This window comes from Heterodontus francisci, chromosome X, assembly GCF_036365525.1.
Source record: "Heterodontus francisci isolate sHetFra1 chromosome X, sHetFra1.hap1, whole genome shotgun sequence".
Taxonomy (NCBI): domain Eukaryota; kingdom Metazoa; phylum Chordata; class Chondrichthyes; order Heterodontiformes; family Heterodontidae; genus Heterodontus; species Heterodontus francisci.
The window spans coordinates 7,600,433-7,621,195 of record NC_090421.1 but is presented as its reverse complement, the minus strand read 5'-3'; the positions used below and the strand labels follow the sequence as shown (position 1 = coordinate 7,621,195).

At 42.6% G+C, this 20,763-nt stretch overlaps 1 protein-coding gene across 3 annotated transcripts in view; it reads left to right on the top strand.

Annotated features, from left to right (window-relative positions):
• The window catches only part of eif4ba (eukaryotic translation initiation factor 4Ba), a 54,335-nt gene that overhangs the window by 3,847 nt on the left and 29,725 nt on the right, over positions 1-20,763 (top strand). For all 3 annotated transcript variants that reach the window (XM_068024764.1, XM_068024766.1, XM_068024763.1), the window contains exons 2-3: positions 12,468-12,605; positions 18,795-19,000. In XM_068024764.1, the coding sequence (XP_067880865.1) occupies positions 12,468-12,605; positions 18,795-19,000 (344 nt within the window). The remainder of the gene's footprint in view (positions 1-12,467; positions 12,606-18,794; positions 19,001-20,763) is intronic.

The window sequence follows — 20,763 nt, the reverse complement described above, 5'->3', positions numbered from 1 at the left end:
TTAAAGTTAGAGCTAGGCTGTTCAGGAGTGATGTCAGAAATCACTTCACACAAAGGGTAGTGGAAATTTGAAATACTCTCCCTCAAAAAGCTGTTGAGGCTGGGGGTCAATTGAAAATGTCAAAATTGTGATCGATTTTTGTTAGGTAAAGTAGAGTTACAGAACCAAGGTGGGTAGATGGAGTTAAGGTACAGATCAGCCATGATCTAACTGAATGGCAGAACAAGCTCGTGGAACTGAATGCCCTACTCCTGTTTCTCATGTTCCTTGCTGTGTTCCTCTTGCCTATCCATTTGTAACCAGAGAATCTCCTGCATTGGCTTCTCTTCCTGCCAGCATACTGTTACCTCTCCAGTCTACTAAGGATATATCCTTGGCCCCCTCCTATTTCAAATTTACATGCTGCTCCTCAGCAACATCATCAAAGACATGACGTCAGGTTCCACACTTGCACTAACAGCGTCCAGCTCTACCTTAACTAACACTTTTTCGACCCCTCCACTGCCTCTGTGTTAGGTGTCTACATGTCTGACATGTAGTCTTGGATGAATTGCAATTCCTCCACTTGGGCAGACTAAAGCCATTATCTTTGGCCCCTGCCATAATCTGTATTCCTTCAATTGATTCACACCCACCAACCCCTGCCTGGCCACTGTCTCAGGATAAACCAGACTGTTTGCAACCTCCCTTTCCTATCTGACCTTGAGTTGAGCTCTGAACCAATATCTTCTCCGTCAAAAAGATACTGGCTTCCACCTCCACAACATCACCCATCTCCACTGCTGCATCAGCTTAACTGCTGCTGAAACCCTCGTCCATGCCCTTGTTACCTCCAGTCAAGGTTTAGGCCACCCATCCTATTGTCTCCTTTTGTTCAGTGTTAAGTTTTGTTTGATTATGCCTCTAAAGCAGCTTTGGATGTTTTCCTGTGTTACAGGCAATATATAGATACAAGTTTGTATATTTGTATAAATAAATGCAAAGTTTTTAAAAATCATACATAGGACATAACAAAAAACTTCATATGGCTTCAAATGAGTATTCAATGGACATTTGCTGATCAAACATACAGAAATTTTCAAAATTTTAATGTAATGTACCTGTCTGTTGAGCTGCTCATTTTCTAGAGACACAACACTCGGGGAAATTTCCTTCTCAATCAGAGTTATAGGGCAATATGACTTAAGGGTTTAAAATTATGAAAGAATGGGGCAGGAGTAGAATTAGACTTTTCAGTCATGAGTCAAGAACGAGGGCCCATAGATACAAGATTAAATAAAAGATTCAGAACAGAGGACAGGAGAAACTTCTTTACACAGAGTTGAGAGTCTGGAATTCACTTACAGGGTTAGGGTTGGTGCAGAAACAGTCAACATTCGAGTTGGGATTGGATAGCTGGATGAAGGAAAATGAATTGAAGGGTTCTGGAAACAGGGTGGGTAAATGCGATTTTAATTGTGTGGAACTTAAATGCGGATGCAGATTGGCTAGGCCAAATGACCTGTTTGTATAAGTCTGGAATTGAAAACTAGTGATGGAGTATATAGAATGCAATTCCAACATCTCATTTGCTGTTGCTTCCTTTAAAGAATATGTGAACGAGTTTTCTCAGTATTTGACACAAAATTTTAGTGGTGTACACATAATGCATTCTATTGACGCCTGCTCAGAACAGTTACACCAAATTCTGGCCCTCCAAACTGTCCCCTTTATGGAAACCTACCACGTAGAGCTCCATTTTGAATGTTATGGGAGTATGTACTTTGTGGCGTTTGGATCTTGTAGACTGGACTTTGATCTGCCTTAATTTATATTGCTTACCTAATAAATTAAAAGGGGAAGCAGGTTCTACTTGTGTTAATCCTGAATGTCATATTAATGCCTGTCAGTTGCCACTTGTTAGTTTGGTTTCATAATTTAAGTCTGCTGATTGTTGGATCTAATCTAGGAGGAGACATTTTGTGTAGTTCTCCAGTGTTATCTCAAAAGTTCTGCCACTGACATGAGTGAGCATTTGTCAGATCACTGCAGCAGAACTCAATGACAACAGGTCAGGGGTGTTCTGTACAAAATGTCTGCTCCCAAGAATGCCTGTAATTAGCAGTTTTAAAAGTACAAAACACTGATCTGTTTGTAGTATCGCTTGGTAACATATTAGATGTTTGTAATAGTTCAGTAGATTGCACTTTTTCGTAATGACAGGGTTGAGCTTAAACATGATCTCGAGTCAAACTTTACACATACTGTCCTCCTTGGCATGTAACTCAATAGTAAGCCTCACTTTATGTAGTCCATTATCAAGTCTGTTCCATGGATTTCTGGTACTGAAGTTTGGCTGTGGGTTAAAGTCGAGTTTCAGCCCAACAGTGCACCAGAGGATATGCTTTTCTGTTTCTCATTAACTTTGCTAGAGCTGGTGGCCTGTTATATTAATGCACAATAAACTAACACAACAGTATGAATTTTTAGGGTAATATCTTGTGATACTGGGTTTCCACCCTGCCACAGCCCTGTAAAGACCCTACCTAATCAGTCACATGACATCCTCTGCAACAATGATCATGGTTCAGTTTCCCTATTCGACCTTTCTGCAGCCTTTGGCATGTTCAACTACGCCATCCTCCTCTTGCACCTTTTCTCCATTGTCCAGCTCAGTGGGACTGCCTCACTTGCCAGAGCATCTCCATCAGTGGCTTCTTTTCCTGCCCTGTCCTCTTCAAGTACATTCTGCCCCTTGATGACATCATTTGGAGACATGGAATAAGCTTCCACATGTACAATGACAACACCCAACTCTGTCTCCACTCCTCCACGGCGTCTGTGTTGTCAGACTGTTTGTTCAACATCCAACCTTGGGTGAGCCATATTTGTTTTTGTTAAACACTGGTAAAACTGCATTTGTCTCCTCCGCAAACTATACATTTATCATCGGTTCCAGTCCCCCCCCCCCCCCCCCTCCTCCAGCTACTGTCTCAGTCTGAACCAAACTGTTACAGTCCTATTGACCTTGCACTGAGCTTTCGACTACCATAATAAAGTTAATTATATCAAACATACCTTTTCCAAATGTTGTGATCCTCCATGCTGGCAGCAGGCTATTCCTGCAGAATTGTGCAGAAGTTCCCTCCCTGAGCAAGACAGCACTGTGTCCATGTCCTGCCGGACCCAGAAGAGAGACCTGACCCGAACCCGACACATCGTCAGGTTGGGTAGCCATGCTTTACTTTCAACCCCGTATCCTCTCCATCACAAAGGCTGCCTACTCTAGCTCTGTAATATCGCCCACCTCCGCCCCTGCCTCAGCACATTTGCTGAAATTCTTGCCCATGCATTTGTCACATTCCGACTTGACTATTCCAGTGCTCTCCTGGCTCCTCCATCCACTGTAAATTTAACTCATCCAAGCTCTGCTTCTCATTTAATGAAAACAGGAAGTGCTGGAAATACTCAGCAGGTCTGGCAGCCTCTGTGGAGAGAGAGAAGCAGAGTTAACATTTCCGGTCTCTGACCTTTCATCAGAACTGGCAAAGGTTAGAAAAGAATTAGGTTTCAAGCAAGTCAAAAGGTTGGGGGGGGTGGGGGGGAGAAAGAGAACAAAAGGGAAGGTGTGTGGTCGGGCCGAGGGCAGGAGAGATTAAATAACAAAGCTGTCATGGGGCGAAGGAAAAGAGCTAGTGGCGAAAGGCAAAGCATTAGTCCAGAGTGTTAATGGCAGAATAATGAGCAGCTCTGTCCACATGAAAACAGGCACATGGTTAAAAATAAAATAATAAAGAAAAGTATTTTTAAAAGGTCAGTCATGCATTGAAATTGTTGAACTAAAGGTTGAGTCCGCAAGGCTGTAGAGTGCCTAATCGAAAAATCAGGTGCTGCTCCTCGAGTTTACATTGATGTTCACTGGAACACTGCAGTAGGCCAAGACAGAAATGTGGGCACGAGAACAGGGTAGTGTTGAAATGGCAAGCAACCGGAAGCTCTGGGTCATGCTTTCTGCTTCTCATGTATTATCTATCCCACACCAAGTCCTGCTCACCCTTTACCACTGTCCTCACTGATCTGCATTGGCTCTCAATCCACCAACACCTCCAATTTAAAATGTTCATTGTTGTGTTTACATCCCCTCATGGCCTTTCCCTTCCCTCCCCTCATGGCCTTTCCCTTCCCTATCTGTCTAGTCTCCTGCATCCCAATAACCACCCCCTCCCCAGTATCACTTGATGATTCTTGTGATTCTGATTCTCCTTTAGCCCCACCATTGGTGGCTGTGTCTTCAGGTACCCAAGTCCCATTCTGTAGAATTCCCTCCCTAATTCCATCCACCTCTGTTCGTCATTTAAGGTCATCCCCTTAAAACAGACCTAGATTTTGGTCACCCTTCTGACTCGATATTCATTTGTGTCTGATTATGCATCTAAGTGCTTTAGGGTAATTTTGTATATTAACAGTAACTTGCATTTATATATTACCTTTAAGTTATCTTGTATATTTTCTAAAAGACAAACTGTATCCCCTCCCCACCCCTCCAAGATAAAATAGAAATAATGTACTTTTTTTTTGTTTAAGGATACTGCAAAGTGATTTCAGTTTAATCTCAGGGTTCAGATGAGAATGACAAACTGATCAAGTTTCGTGCTCGTGGCATAATACATTGTTTCAGACTATTAGCTTGTAAGCATTCTCACATTCATTTCTCCACCTAAATATGGGAACAAACCAAGTAGTTAATATGCATTTAAGATGAAAGCCATATGCATGTCCAGTTCTGGTCACCACACTTTAGGAAGGAAGTGAAGGTCCTTGAGAGGGTGCAGAGATGATGTACCAGAATGGTTCCAGGGATGAGGGATTTTAGCTCCAAGGTTAGATTGGAGAAGCTGGGGCTGTTCTCCTTGGAGCAAAGGAGATTGAGAGGAGATTTCATAGAGGTGCACGAGATTATGACCAGTTTAGATAAGGTAGACAAAAGCTGTTCCCATTAACTGATGGGACAAGGACTAGGGGACACAGATTTAAGGTTTTGGGCAAGAGATACAGAGGGATGTGAGCACGAACCTTTTTACACAGAGTGGTAATGACTTGGAACTCACTGCCTGCGAGGGTGATGGAAGTGGAGATGATCAATGATTTCAAAAGGAAATTGGATGACAACTTGAGGGAAATAAACTTACAGGGCTACGGGGATAAAGTGGAGTAATGGGACTGACTTTGACAACTGAGTGGCTTGCTAGGCTATTTCAGAGGGCAGTTAAGAGTCAACCACATTGCTGTGGATCTGGGGTCACATGTCATCCAGACCAGGTAAGGATGGCAGATTTCCTTCCCGAAAGGACATTGGTGAAGTAGATGGGTTTTTTTTACGACAATCGATAATCGCTTCATGGTACCATTACTGAGACTCGCTTTCAATTCCAGATTTTAATTAATTAATTGAATTTAAATTCCACCAGCTGCTGTGGTGGGATTTGAATGTGTGTACCCAGGGCATTAGCCTGGGCCTTTGGATTCAGTTCAGTGACATTGCTACTCCGCCACCGTCTCCCCCGGAATGGACTCGATGGGCTGAATGGCTGCCTCCTGTGCCATTATGACTGCATCTATAACTATTAAATGCTTTGCATACTTAAACATTTTAGTTATGGCTAACTTCAATTCCCCCAAAAAGTAGTCCTCAAACAGTGTGAAAAGCATAAAAAATTTCTGATGCCGTACTGTTCACTTTAAGCATTCCTGAACAACTTTTTAAAAATTTGACAATGCAGAACTAAATTCCATTATTTTAGGCAGAACTGATCAGTATTTAATTAGTAAATTCTGACGATGAGGGGAAAAATCCTATCTCCACTCTATTGTGTGTATGTTGTATAGTATTTTAATGCTTTTTTTAAAAAAAGAATTCATGTAATATGGTCTACAGAAAACATCACACTTCAGAAATTCACCTGAATGACTGAAGTAGGTGTAGTTTGAACTAACAAAAACAGAAAATGCTGGAAATACTCAGCAGGTCAGGCAGCGTCTGTGGAGAGAAAAAGAGTTGACGTTTAATCTTTGAACTGTAACTGGTTCATGAAGTAGGTTGGTATGTTATGCTTCTGGTTCACCACTATATTTAGTGTAACAAGAATATGTGTTGAATTTAGAAAATCTTGCGTCTTATAGAAAGACTTGATGAAAGTAAGGAAAAGCTACTGTGAATCGACTACTGAATCCAGATGATTCTGTTGACCAAAAGCACTGATGGTATATTGAAAGCCTGCATTCCTACAACAAATTCAAAGCTTTTGACATATTGACATCTGTTATAGTTAATGTTTTAGAAAGCCTTGTGTTGAACTAGGGTACCTTGAGCTACTAAATTAGTCAGTTAAGTTGATTCCCAGCACAAATTAATTGAATATTTTATAAGGCTTTTTTTTTTAGCAGAGGGGTGGTTGTGCTTATGTTGTAGGATTGAAGACTGGTAGAGATAAGTTTTATTTATGATTTCTAATATGTATATGTCTCTGCTGATCTTTGACAATTGGGAGCATGTTGCATATAAAATGGTCTAGGTTTTATATCTGTAGTAGTGTTAACTCAAACCAAATCTCAACTCATTGTGATTTTCAATTTTCCAACTTGTAGAAAATTGCTGAAAAGTTTTGTTATAATGCATTACCAATTGAAATCCTATTGTAACAGGCCCTTTTAAATTGAGTCTCTCAATTTAGTCTCTCAGGTTGTCAAAATCTTGTGATTGTGCTTTTTCTAATGGGAGTTCCACAGTTCCAAGCAACAGAAGTCATGTAAAACTGGGGAGCTGCCAGAGCAGCCACCTTCTACACGGACACCTCAAAATTAGAACAGTCAATAAAATTATAATGCTGAACTTTTTGCAGCAGCTTATCTACACTGCACTGTAATATAGATGGAGAGGTGATGCATGAATAAATGATGGCTCTGAAATAAATGCATTATAGAGTAGCTGGTTATGGCAAGGAAGCGAGTAATAGTAAATATTTCTTTAGATTGTGACCAGACATGTGTATATACTTCTATAGATATAGAATGCTCATGTAAAACTGTTTGCTGATTAACTGTAATGCTTCATGCACTCATGACCTCTAATGCCTTATCTACTAGCAAAAAGCCATGTTCCACTGCAGTTTCTTAGCTTGAAATTTTTATTATTAAAGAAATTCCCAAGTTATTGATTATTGGAGCTTGAAGCTATAGGTTGTTCAATATAATTGTGCAAGGAATAGGAAAGTAAATGGTTAACACAAGTAGGATATTCTGTGGCTGGTTTCAAAAGAGGTTGCAGAACCCAAAAAGTGTGTTGACATCTTGCTCAGAGGTTCCCAAGCCTTTTTTGCTTAGCTCCCACAAGCACATGCCCTTCCTTCCCCCTCTTTTCCCCCCCCCCCCCCCCGATTTCCTCACTCCTCTCAACTGTTGAGATATTAGGGCTGATTAAAAGCATGGTCTTGAAGAAGTGAGGTTGAGAGGTTTTGGGAGGGAATTCTAGACTTTATGGTTTACACAGTTGAAGGCATGGTCGGGCAGAGGAGGTTGCAGATGCTTGAGGGACTAGCGTAATTAGAATGCAGAGTTCTCAGAGGGTTGTGGGCTGGAGGTTATGGAGGTGGAAGAAGCGAGACCATGGAGTGATTTGAACACTGAATTTTAAAATCAAGATGTTGGAGACCGGGAGCTACTGGAGGTCAGTGAAAGGTAAAGATGTATCCAGATGTGGGTTTTAATGTCCATTTTTGCATTAGTTACTTTCTCACTTTGTCTGTGTGGAACTCTTGACTGTAGCACAGAATTAGAATAATAGCACAGTTAAACATGACCTTTTGAAATCTAGAAAGGACAGGAAGAAAACCTAGTTCAATAACATCCTGCAATAGAAAGGGGAGGGGAAATTTTGAAAATCTGGATGAGATTGGGAAGCTAAGGTTTGACTTGGCAGCAGTAAATACTTTACCAAATTTTCCTGTGCTCAGTGCTGTAATTCTGCAGGGGTTGGTTTGTAGTTTGTGGTGGATGTGTTTATAACACTGCACTGAAAGGGTTACTGGGCGTTTGTGGGAAGCGTGACCTAGCAGGTTCACTATTTGGCGGGCTGTGAATCCAGATTAGACCATACACCTAGGCCACAAAACGATGTGCAACCTTTATGTGGTTTTATTTGCCATTTGTTCACTTAGATTGTAATTTGGAGTCTTGGATTACTGTAAAAGATAAAGCTTGACATTGGCAGTTTACTCCTGAGTGAGTGGCAAGTTTTTACTGCAGATTACTGCTTGAGGCCTTCGCAGACTGCTATAGAATCGTAGAATCTTACAACACTTTGGCTTGTCATGTTAGTTCCGGCTCTTTGAACGAGCTTTTCATTTTAGCCCCCACATGCCAGCTTTTCCCCATAACTCTAGATTAGTTCTCCAAGTATGTCCTTTTGAAGTTTCTGAAACAATTTGCTTCCAACACCCTTTTAGGTAATATGTTTCAAATCCTGACCTGGGGTGGTGTGGGCGGAGAGACATTCCTAATTTCCCCTCTTTCCTTTGCCAATTATTTTAAATCTGTAATCTCTGGTTACCCATCTCTCACTGAGGAATGACCTTGTGCTTCTGTTGAAACACATTCCTGATGATTGTTGGCAGCTGCAACTGTGCTCACATGTTGCAACATTTTGGATCGCTTTTTTTTGTAAGCCTGTTTTGTTCAAGAAGCGATATATTTAAAATCAGCAGCATTGATTGTGAACGCTGTAAAGCAAATCTGCACTAGGTTCAAGGGGTTTGTTCCTCGGGTAACCAGTAAGTGCAAAATTTCCTGTTGCTGACCAAAGAAACTGCCTGTGTATTTTTTTTTCAATTAAATTTTAGGTTATCCACTTGGAACCAGAGTATTATGTTTTTGGCTGGGAAATTCTTTTAGTAATTTACATCTAATCTGTACAAGCAATATTCCATAAGATGGAAGGAAGAAAATGGGTTACATCATCAGCTCACGAAAAAAATCTGACATTGCTCTGTCGTTTTTTTAAATTGTTCAAAAATTAACCTTAAAAGAATGAAATTTAGCAGAATTGTGCAAATTAGGCCTTGTCTTTGGCCTCCTTGTCTCGAGAGACAATGGGTAAGTGCCTGGAGGTGGTCAGTGGTTTGTGAAGCAGCGCCTGGAGTGGCTATAAAGGCCAATTCTAGAGTGACAGACTCTTCCACAGGTGCTGCAGATAAAATTGGTTGTTGGGGCTGTTCCACAGTTGGCTCGCTCCATGTGCTTCTGTCTTTTTTCCTGCCAACTGCTAAGTCTCTTCAACTCGCCTATTGGGCCTACAATATCTTTAATCTGATGTAGTGTCGATCCATCTCCATGCACTTTGGGCTGGTTTTGTGGCAGAACTAATTTGGGCCAGGTTCATTCATTCATCCACCCCTGTCTTCCATTTTTAAACAAAAATCTTACTTGCTGAATCCTCTGTCTCATTATTTTGTGATCAGTTGAATTATGGTACACGCCTGCCCTTGCCTGCTGTGAATTTTGCACATGTGTGCTGAAACAGGCATAACTTAATGAGGGATGATTGAAAAGATGGCTTTTTCAGAGACTTGTGATGGCAGGAGAGGTTGCAAGGCAATGTGATTTTGGAAGACTATTGCATGTGACGAGTGAACAGCCTCCAGTCATGAAGCCAGAACTGTGCCCTGAAGTCAGCATTCTTTGTTCCAGTCCTACTCGGGTCCCCTCCCCCAACTCTTTTTCCGGTACATTGATGACTGTATCGGTGCCGTTTCCTGCTCCCGCCCCGAACTGGAAAACTTTGTCAGCTTTGCTTCCAATTTCCACCCTTCTCTCACCTTTACATGGTCCATCTCTGACACTTCCCTTCCCTTCCTCGACTTCTCTGTCTCCATCTCTGGTGATAGGTTGTCTACTAATATCCATTATAAGCCCACCGACTCCCACAGCTACCTCGCCTACACTTCTTCACACCCTACCTCCTGTAAGGACTCCACTCCATTCCATTCTCCCAGTTTCTCCGTCTCCGACGCATCTGCTCTGATGATGCTACCTTCCATGACGGTGCTTCTGATATGACCTCCTTTTTCCTCAACCGAGGATCCCCCCCCCACTGTGGTTGACAGGGCCCTCAACCGTGTCCGGCCCATTCCCCGCACCTCTACCCTCAGCCTTCCCCTCCCTCCCAGAACCGTGACAGGGTTCCCCTTGTCCTCCCTTTTCACCCCATCAGCCTCCATATCCAAAGGATCATCCTCCGCCATTTCCGCCACCTCCAGCGTGATGCCACTACCAGTCACATCTTCCCCTCCCCTGTCAGCATTCCGAAGGGATCGTTCCCTCCGCGACACCCTGGTCCACTCCTCCATTACCCCCACCACCTCGTCCCCGTCCCATGGCACCTTCCCCTGCAATCGCATGAGGTGTAATACCTGCCCATTTACCTCCTCTCCTCACTATCCCAGGCCCCAAACACTCCTTTCAAGTGAAGCAGCGATTTACTTGTACTTCTTTCAATGTAGTATACTGTATTTGCTGCTCACAGTGTGGTCTCCTCTACATTGGGGAGACCAAGCGCAGACTGGGTGACCGCTTTGCGGAACATCTCCGCTCAGTCCGCAAGCAGGACCCTGAGCTTCGGTTGCTTGCCATTTCAACACTCCCCCCTGCTCTCATGCTCACATCTCTGTCCTGGGCTTGCTGCAGTGTTCCAGTGAACATCAACGCAAGCTCGAGGAACAGCATCTCATCTACCGATTAGGCACACTACAGCCTACCGGACTGAACATTGAGTTCAATAATTTCAGAGCATGACAGCCCCCCATTTTACTTTCATTTTTATTTTTTATTTTTTTTTACATTTTTACATTTTTTTACAATTTTTTTTTTGCATTTATTTCATTTCATCTTAGTTTGTTCAATGATAAAATTGTTACTTGCAAGATTTTCATAATTTCCTTGTTTCCTCCTGTAAAGAACTAGTGGTAAAATAAAATATATTTTTGGGAAAAACGAGGACCAGGAGTATGCAGTGCACACCATTGAGAACACCCGGTAGAGTACATATTGTGTGTGTAAGTTTTTACGCAGATCTCCTGTGTATTTCATACGAACATACAAATTAGGAGCAGGAGTAGATCACTCAGCCCCTCGAGCCTGCTCCGCCATTCAATAAGATCATGGCTGATCTGATTGTAACCTTAACTCCACATTCCCACCTACCCCCAATAACCTTTCACCCCCTTAGCAAGAATCTATCTACCCCGCCTTAAAAATATTTAAAGACTATGCTTCTACTGCCTTTTGAGTAAGAGTTCCAAAGACTCACGACCCTCTAAGAGAAAAAAATTCTCCTCGTCTCTGTCTTAAATGGGCAACCTCTTATTTCTAGATTCTCCCACAGGGAAACATCCTTTCCACATCCACCTTGTCAAGATCCCTCAGGATCTTGTATGTTTCAATCAAGTCGCCTCTTACTCTTCTAAACTCCAGTGGATATAAGCTTAGCCTGTCCAACCCTTCCTGGTAAGACAACCTGCCCATTCAAGGTATTAGTCTAGTAAACCGACACAGTACTCCAGATGTGGTCTCACCAATGCCCTGTATAACTGAAACATAACCTCCCTACTTTTGTATTCAATTCCCCTCGCAATAAATGATAGCATTGTTAGCTTACCTAATTATTTGCTGAACCTGCATACTAACCTTACTCCTGATAAGTCATCGAATGTGCTGTTTTATAAAGAGAGGAACGTTGTGCATCAGATGGAATAATGTGTTATGTTGTGCCTGTCTCTTTAATGACACAAGGTCTAATTGCTGAAACAAACTGTGGTCGTTCAGAAACTAATTGATCTCTGGAATATGTTGGGGAAATTTCTATAGGTTGAAAATTATTGATTTCCTATATCTCCAGGGCTTGCATCTGTAGGTCAAGTGTTAGACATTTTCAGAACTTAACTCTAAACATTCTTGCAATCCTATAACCCTGTGGGCTTGTCTTTATCTCTCTCAACCATCCTTCATGATTTAGTACTTTTTGTCAAGCAAAGCAGTTTAAATTTACTTTAGATTTATGTCTGTTCCTCCTAGTTGTTCCTTGTTTTTTTGCTCCGAGCAATTTGAGGTACTGGAGCCTTGCAATGAGCAAATACCTGTCTGGTTTAGAAGGTAACCTCATTGACAGAGCAAAGCAATTTTCAAGCGAGTATCAGTTTAGTTAGTTACCTAGGAGGCAGCCCTTTGGGATTGAGTTTTTATTTTTGTCCTGACTCTAGAGCTATATAATAGTCCTCTGCAAACATGTAATTGCAGGGGGGAAGCGTGGGGAGGGAATTATTTTCAGAGCAATCAGGATGTCAACCCAGACACACACTCAGTGAATAAGCAGTGAACATCCTTGATACTATTGTTGCAACTGAGTTTTTAAAACATTAATTCTATCTCCTAATGTATAGGGAAGAAGAAGCAGAAAAAGGGCAAGACTCTTACCCTGACTGACTTTCTGGCAGAGGATGGTGGAGGGTCTACCCAATTCTTCATTCCCTCCAAGCCTGTTAGCTGGGCAGATGAGACCGATGACTTGGATAGCGAAGGTAAGATGATCTGTTGACAATCAACAAATGTAAGTTATAAACTAGAATATGTGATTCAGCAGCTGAGTGGAAAAATGCATGCAGCAGTACCATTTTTTTATTTGTTTATGGGATGTGAGCATTGCTGGCATTGTTACCCATCCCAAATAGCTCTTGAGAAGGTGATGGTGAGCTGCTGCCTTGAATTGCTGCGGTCTATGTGGTGTAGGTACACCCATAGTGCTGTTAGGGAAGGATTTTGACCCAGCGACAGTGACGGAGCAGCGATATAGTTCCAAGTCAGGATGGTGCATGACTTGGAGGGGAATGTGCAGGTGGTGTTCCCATGCGTCTGCTGCCCTTGTCCTTCTTAACGGTAGAGGTCATAGGTTTGTAAGGTGCTGTGGAAGGAGCCTTGGTGAGTTGCCGCATTGCATCTTGTAGATGGTACACACTGTTGCCAGTGTGTGATGGTGGTGGAGGGAGTGAATGTTTAAGTTGGTGGATGGGGTGTTAATCAACTTTGTCCAGGATGATGTGGACTGTTGAGTGTTGGAGCTGCACTGATCCAGGCAAGCGGAGAGTATTCCATCACACTCCTGTCTTGTGCCTTGTAGATGGTGGACAGGCTTTGGGGAGTCGGGAGGTGAGTTACTCACCGCAGAATTCCCAGCCTCTGACCTGCTCTTGTAGCCGCAGTATTTATATGACTGGTCCAGTTGAGTTTCTGATCAGTGTAACCCCCAGCATGTTGTTAATGGGGGGAAACAGCAATGGGAATGCCGTTGAACATCAAGAGGAGATGTTACACTCTCTTTTGTTGGAAATGGTAATTGTCCAGCACTTGTGTGGCACAAATGTTACTTGCCACTTATCAGCCCAGGTCCTGCTCCGTGCGAGCACGGCCCGCTTCAGTATCTGAGGAGTTGCAGTGGTACTGAACACTGCAATCATCAGTGAGCATCCCCACTTCTGATCTGATGATTGAGGGAAAGTCATTGATGAAGCAGCTGAAGGTGTTTGGGCCTAGGACACTACCTTTTTTTCTTCCTCTCTACTGAAGTTACTGATGTTTGCTGGGTACTGCTCCACAGTCCCTCGCAGCTCTGCAGTTTCCCACCGAAATGGCCTTTTCAAATGCAAGCGTTATATTTTTGGGTTTTTATGTTAAATATTTTCTCTGCTTCAGCATCCTGTAAGCAGATCTTGCATCCCTGCAATCTCGACTGTTCCCTTTTCTGCCCAGGGATGCTACTAGAGCACCTGTACTCTCTACACAGGCACCTGCAAAGTTTTGCATACTGCCACGTGATTTTCCTCTTTTTATAAGGTGGACTGCATGTACACCATCAGGCTGCGATCCATGCTCTGAACCAACAGATGGTTTATTGAAACAAAATGGGTAAATGAACAGTATATAGTGTGATTTATCATTTTATACACCATTCTACTATAGATACCACTCGTACTCTGTACAAACACTTAAACACAAGCTCGCTTTTTATGCTGCGAAACATGCAGCATTGAAATGGCCTAGCTTCTCTGCTGGTTGGCACAATGCAGAGCTTTTCTGAAATAAAAGAAAATATTGCAAATACTGTATTCAAGTCTGGCAGCACCTTTAGAGAGATAAACAGTTAATGTTTTCAGCTCGATAACCTTTTTTCAGAAATGAGAAAAGTTAGAGGTGTAACAGACTTTAAGCGAGGGGGAGGAAAAACAAAAAGGAAGGTCTTTGATAGGGTGGAAAGCTGGAGAGATTAAATGACGAAAGGTTTCATGGTGCAAGGCCAAAGGGAGAGGTAATGGGACCAGTAAAGAAATCTCCCTGTGTCTGCGTGGGTTTTCTCCGGGTGCTCCGGTTTCCTCCCACATGCCAAAGACTTGCAGGTTGATGGGTAAATTGTCCATTATAAATTACCCCTAGTATAGGTAGGTGGTAGGGGAATATAGGGACAGGTGAGGATGTGGTAGGAATATGGGATTAGTGTAGGATTAATATAAATGGGTGGTTCATGGTCGGCACAGACTCGGTGGGCCGAAGGGCCTGTTTCAGTGCTGTATCTCTAAATCAAATCAAATCAAAAGATGTGTCTAGAGGAGGTGTAAATGGTGGAATCATGAGCAGTTGCTGTCCAAAAGCAAAAAAAAGGAAAAGAAAGAGAAACGAGAGAAAAAAGCAAAACCAGCAAAGAAAAAGTAGGCAGCATGGGAGCAGAACTTGCGATCTGAAATTGAACTCTATGTTGAGTCCGGAAGGCTGTAAAGTGCCCAGTTGAAAGATGAGGTGCTGTTTCTTGAACAGAACTTTTCTGAATGGCCTGCAAACTGCTTAGGAGACTTGCCATTAGCGTACTGTCAAAATTTTATCATTCAGGATCCTTTAAAGCTAAACTGGAACAAGAGGCTGCCTCTCCCTTGTCAGTACAAGTTTGTAGTTAATCTTTGACAGTTTATGGTACTTACTTGCCATGCAGTGTGAAATCTGCAGCCATTTAATTTCATAATTTAGGGTGAAGTAAGTGAGCAGTCCAAAGATTCAGAACTTATGAAGGCTACTGCAAGAAGTCTGTCTGGTCTCTGAGCTTGTGGCTTTTCCTTTGATAGCCAACCTTTGCGACTAGGTTTTAAACCCCTTACATTCTGCTCCTAGCCATAACAATTATACGTTTAAAAATTAGTCAAAAATCTATTTCTTTCTATCATTGCGCCTATGCGGGCTATTCACCTCAGTGGACTTTTAAGAACAGGATGAGACTTTTCTTTATAGCCATAAACATGCACTTTCCATCACTGAACAGTGGGTAGCTATTGGAAGTGATCTCCCGCGCGCCCCCCCCCCCCCCCTTTCCAGTTTAAGGGTAATGAGACTCATTGGGTGCCAGCAACGCCAACAATTGCTTACCATCGAATTCCGCATAGTCCAGGCATTATCATGCTTCACCAAGAGCTGCCAGTACTCATTTGGCCTTTGGAGGATCCCCCAAGACTTGTTTGTTCTTGAAGGAAAAAAGTGAATATACGGAGGTGGAGCAGAAGTACTTTCAGTGCAAGCTACTGTGTTTTACACATTTGTGTTCCACGTAGTTTCTCATTAGGTGGCACAACAGTATAACTGGAGATTCAAGTCAGAAACTTCACAGAAACTAATGCATATTCCAACAGTCTGGTTCATTAATGTTGGTTAATTCTGCTTTTGAATGTGTGCATGCAAGGGACATCATTCCAGATGACAGCACCATCCGGAAGGGAGTTATACTGATGGGCAAGGTGGTGCGTGTAGCACCTGCTGCTGATACTCCATGTGGATGTTTTGTGGATTGATTCAGTAGGTTGAACTCCACTTGTAGCAACTGCTGTGTTCCTGGCCTAAGTATAGCACTCCCAGCTTAAGTGCCAAAAGCTCCTGATTGTTTGAGAGCTGCTAGATCTGTCTGATCTTGTAGAAAGTGGTCTTTATCATGGAATAAGCCATCATCCAAATTGTTCACCCTTTCCCCTTGTTTATTTAATCAGCTGCTGTATGAATGATTAAATGGGTAAGATTTTCATATTGCCAAAAGTTTACAGAAAGTGTGATGGAAGCAAACCTAGAAAATTGGGTGCTGTAAGAGCATGATGATGAAACAATCCAGGAGTCTATGCAACACTTTGTTATAAATGGCAATCGTTTCATACTGTTGTGTTGAGTATCACCAAAGCAAGGCATGAACTCCCTGTAGTACAGCAGTTCTAAAACAAAAAAGTCAGTAAGTCCTTTGTTTGTGTATGAATGGAGGGGTTGGGAAAAATCACCCAAAGAGTTAATCAGAGAAGGCATTGGAAGCCATTTTTAAAAAGTAAGTGGCATTTGGGTAATTTGTTCATGCGGTCTCCTTAGTGGAGACACAAGCAAGTGGTCTACATATTCCTTGAGTAGTAATTGCTGATCTCTGCCTGGACCATTGGTATTGAGCAGAGACTACATTTTTGCTTGGCAAAGGGCAAATGGAAGATCAGACGGTGCATTTTGTGCATGGTAGAGGCCTGGAAGTATCTCTACCCTTTCAACTTGGGCGATGTGCCTGGAGAATTGTTTGAAATGTAAAGTTTGCATGAAGATGTGCATATGCATTGTCAATTGACAATATTTGGACAAAATTCATTTCAGAATAAAAACTGTCTTACCAGCTATCACAAAGTTGAATCAGTTTGCAAGCAGTTTTGTTCAGAAATTGTGTGGATCCATTCATCTTTTAGCCTCACTTTGAGCAGACCAGTAATATTACATAAAAGCAAAATACTGCGGATGCTGGAAATCTGAAACAAAAACAAGAAATGCTGGATTCACTCAGCAGGTCTGGCAGCATCTGTGGAAAGAGAAGCAGAGTTAACGTTTCGGGTCAGTGACCCTTCTTCGGAACTGACAAATATTAGAAAAGTCACAGATTATAAACAAGTGAGGTGGGGGTTGGGCAAGAGATAACAAAGGAGAAGGTGCAGATTGGACCAGGCCACATAGTAATATTACAGCAGTTTGGAAGTACTATCCCTCATCTATATTAGAAGAGACATAGTAAGCACTTGGGTGGTGTGCTTGGTGGTGGGACAGGACATATGAACTTGGGAGCATTCAGAACAAACAGAAAAGATGCCCTTAACTCTTCATTTTAGAAATTCTCAAACATACAGTGACAAGCTTCGAAGAGAGATCCATTTAGTCACGTCGTCCAGGATGCAGCAGACTGTCAGGGTCAACATTGTTCTCTAAACATGTTCCAGGTTTTGTGTAATCTGGACTTCAGTTAATAAAATCCTGTTGGTTTTTTAAACGTGAAAGAAACTTGTTAATTCTCTTTCTCTCACTCCCCAGTCTTTTATCTAAGGCAGGCGTGCAAAACATTATATTTGCAACATTGTAGGTACTTGCAGCACCTCCAAGCGCATATAAATTTTAAAAGCTTTTATCTGCCCCTGTTAATTTGCATATGTCCCAAGATGCTGACAACCATCCTCTAAAGAATATTTTGCAAATTTGATTAAAATCTGAAGTTTTTTGTTTGGGCTCCCCAATTCTTGCGTTGCCTGAGTTTGTTGGTCTCTGATGGGTGGGAGTGCAGGCATTGAGACAATAGAGTAGATCTAAGTATCCCTGTGCTGGGGAGAAGTTGACTTGAATCGGATTTGCAGATACAGTATGGCCCAGGATGCCTAAATTGCAACCCAAGGACTGTGTAAAGCCCCAAGGCGTGGCAGTCGACCCTTGAATGCAAGGCAACTCTGTCTTCTTTGTACTTCTATTTTTTCATTGTGTGGTCCCTGTTGAATTTTGTGAACTTGGGGATTTGGAAAAAGCTGCTGGTTCTGAGACTGCCAGAACTTGGCAGAACCACTGTTTGTGGTATGGGATGTGATCAGGAGTATCTCCTAGCTAAAGCACTGTGGGGCTACCTTCATCATATGGACTGCAGTGGTTCAAAAAAGTAGCTCGCCACCACCTTTGTGTGGGCAGTTTCGGATGCGCTTGTGGCGATGTCCACATCTGTGAATTTTGTTTTAAAAGGACACAGGCAGTGAACTTGCACATGTTATGGTAAGTTGTGCTCACCATGCCACTCAGGACTTCCTGGTACTTGATGTTTACTTTGCGAGGGCTCAAACCTGCACTTCTCAGTGATCTGGGGGCTACATTCCTTGGGGTGTACGGGGAGGATGAGGTAAACAGAATTTCTTCGTGGTAAGTTGGTTTAAGATGGCATGCCTGGCAATGGAAGATTGGAACCAAGTCAGCTTTCCATGTCTGGCTCACTTATTAGATCATTGAGACTAACGGTACTCGAGGACACTCTTGGTTGACCAGCCAAACTGTCTAATGGGGCTTTAAAGGTTCTATTGTCCTATCTGAACAAACAGCTTGGGTCTGTTAAACTCCTTTGTGCCACATCAATCAAATTGTAATGCCGAATTTTATCTCACTGAATGTTATTAATCTGTAATGTATACTGCTTCCCAAATTTCTGTGGTGCTCCTAAACAGTTTGGTACTCCCCAACCCTCACCTTCCAGCTGAACCAGTGGTGTTAAGGTACATATGCATTTTGGCCCCGTAATTATACACTAACCAGAAATAAGATGCTCCATGTTCTGGCCACACAAAAAAGCAAGTCAAATTTTTATTTTTGGAGGAACCTTCCATGTGATTAATCAATGTTTTCATTGTCTTTTTTGATAGTTTCCACTGCATGGCCTGGTATTGAAGATGATGTTTATAAGCCTGCCATTAACCGGGCGCTACTGCCAACAGCACCTCGTGCTGCTCGGGCACCGGATGTTGATATGAACCGTATTCCAAAGCAGCCACCCTACACAGCTTTTCTGGGCAATTTGCCTTATGATGTTTCTGAGGAGTCCATCAGAAAGTTCTTCCATGGAATGAATGTAAGTAAATGAGAGCAATATACAATTTACACTTTACTTTATTAAGGCATCTACCTTAAAGCAGCAACACACAAGTCTCATTGACAGCTTAGATAGAATCTTTAACCTAGCAAAATATTCCATGACGCTTAAAGAGGGTATCAGATGCCAGGCAATACTTCAGAGAAAAGTTAGGCAAGGCAATTAAAGATGGAGGAAAGGAGGTAGGTTTGATTGAGTAGATTGTATAACTGCCTGAGATGAGACCTCACTGTTGCATATGAATGTGCAGCCGATGCATACTGTTTGCTAGCTGTCACCAAAGCTTTGTCAGTGGCATTCCCAGGAGGGTTTACCGTCCTCTTCATGCCAAAAGTTTAGGTCATTTATATTGCAGTCTTGTCTCCAACGGCACTCTGGCAGTCAGAAGCAATGCTGTTGCATAAAGTGGGCACTAAGCTTGTGCATGAATTACTGCTTTTTACCCGCCTCTAATTATAGTTCTTTGGCTGCGTTTGAGCGAAACGATGGGACAGTCTCAGCTTTTCCTGTTAATTATTGAAAGCCAGGGTTTGTATTTTTTTAAATTAAAGTAATTTGGCAAGAACTATAGGTTGGTGTTTCTAGAAGACCCCTCCCCCAATGGATCAACATTATTAGGCTGCCTGATGCAAGGTAGGGCAATCTTTAGTCTGTGCTGACTTTGCTGTCAACCAATACCCCTGAATCAGTGATGTGAAAATCTGGAAGTGTGTGGGGCCTGGATTGGACGTGGCATTAATGCCCCCTGTAATCAAATAGCTTGCTAACACTCACTGTTGAAGTTTGCATGCGATGAATGTCAATTTAAGCAAGGTACCAGAGGGAAACTTAATGCCTGTAAAACCAATTCCAGTGAGGAGTCTACACCTTCAGGAGGAAGGAAGGAATAAACTTCATATACTTTTCTGTTGAGTAAAATTGTCAGTACAAGGTGAATTGTACAAGGTTTGCTAGCGTCACTCGGGAGCGTTTAAGCTCGTGTGGCAGGGGGGTGGGAACCAGAGCAGTAGGACAGCAAGTGAAATAAATGAGGGGGAACTAGTAAATAAGGCCAGTAAGACTAAGAGGAAGAGCAGGCAGGGAGATGTTGCGGAGCACAGCGGGACTGGTGGTCTGAAGTGCATTTGTTTCAATGCGCGAAGTGTAACAGGTAAGGCAGATGAACTTAGAGCTTGGATTAGTACTTGGAACTATGATGTTGTTGCTATTACAGAGACTTAGTTGAGGGAAGGACAGGATTGGCAGCTAAATGTTCCAGGATTTAGAAGCTTCAGGTGGGATAGAGGGGTATGTAAAAGGGGTGGGGGAGTTGCATTACTGGTTAAGGAGAATATCACAGCTGTACTGCGGGAGGACACCTCGGAGGGGTCATGCAGCGAGGCAATATGGGTGGAGCTCAGGAATAGGAAAGGTGCAGTCACGATGTTGTGGGTTACTACAGGCCTCCCAACAGCCAGCGGGAGGTAGAGGAGCAGATATGTAGACAGATTTTGGAAAGATGTAAAGGTAACAGGGTTGTAGTGGTGGGTGATTTTAACTTCCTCTATATTGACTTGGACTCATTAAGTGCTAGGGGCTTCGATGAGGCAGAATTTGTAAGGAGCATCCAGGAGGGCTTCTTGAAACAATATGTAGATAGTCCAACTAGGGATGGGGCCGTACCGGACCTGGTATTGGGGAATGAGCCCGGCCAGGTGGTCCAAGTTTCAGTAGGGGAGCATTTCGGGAACAGTGACCATAAT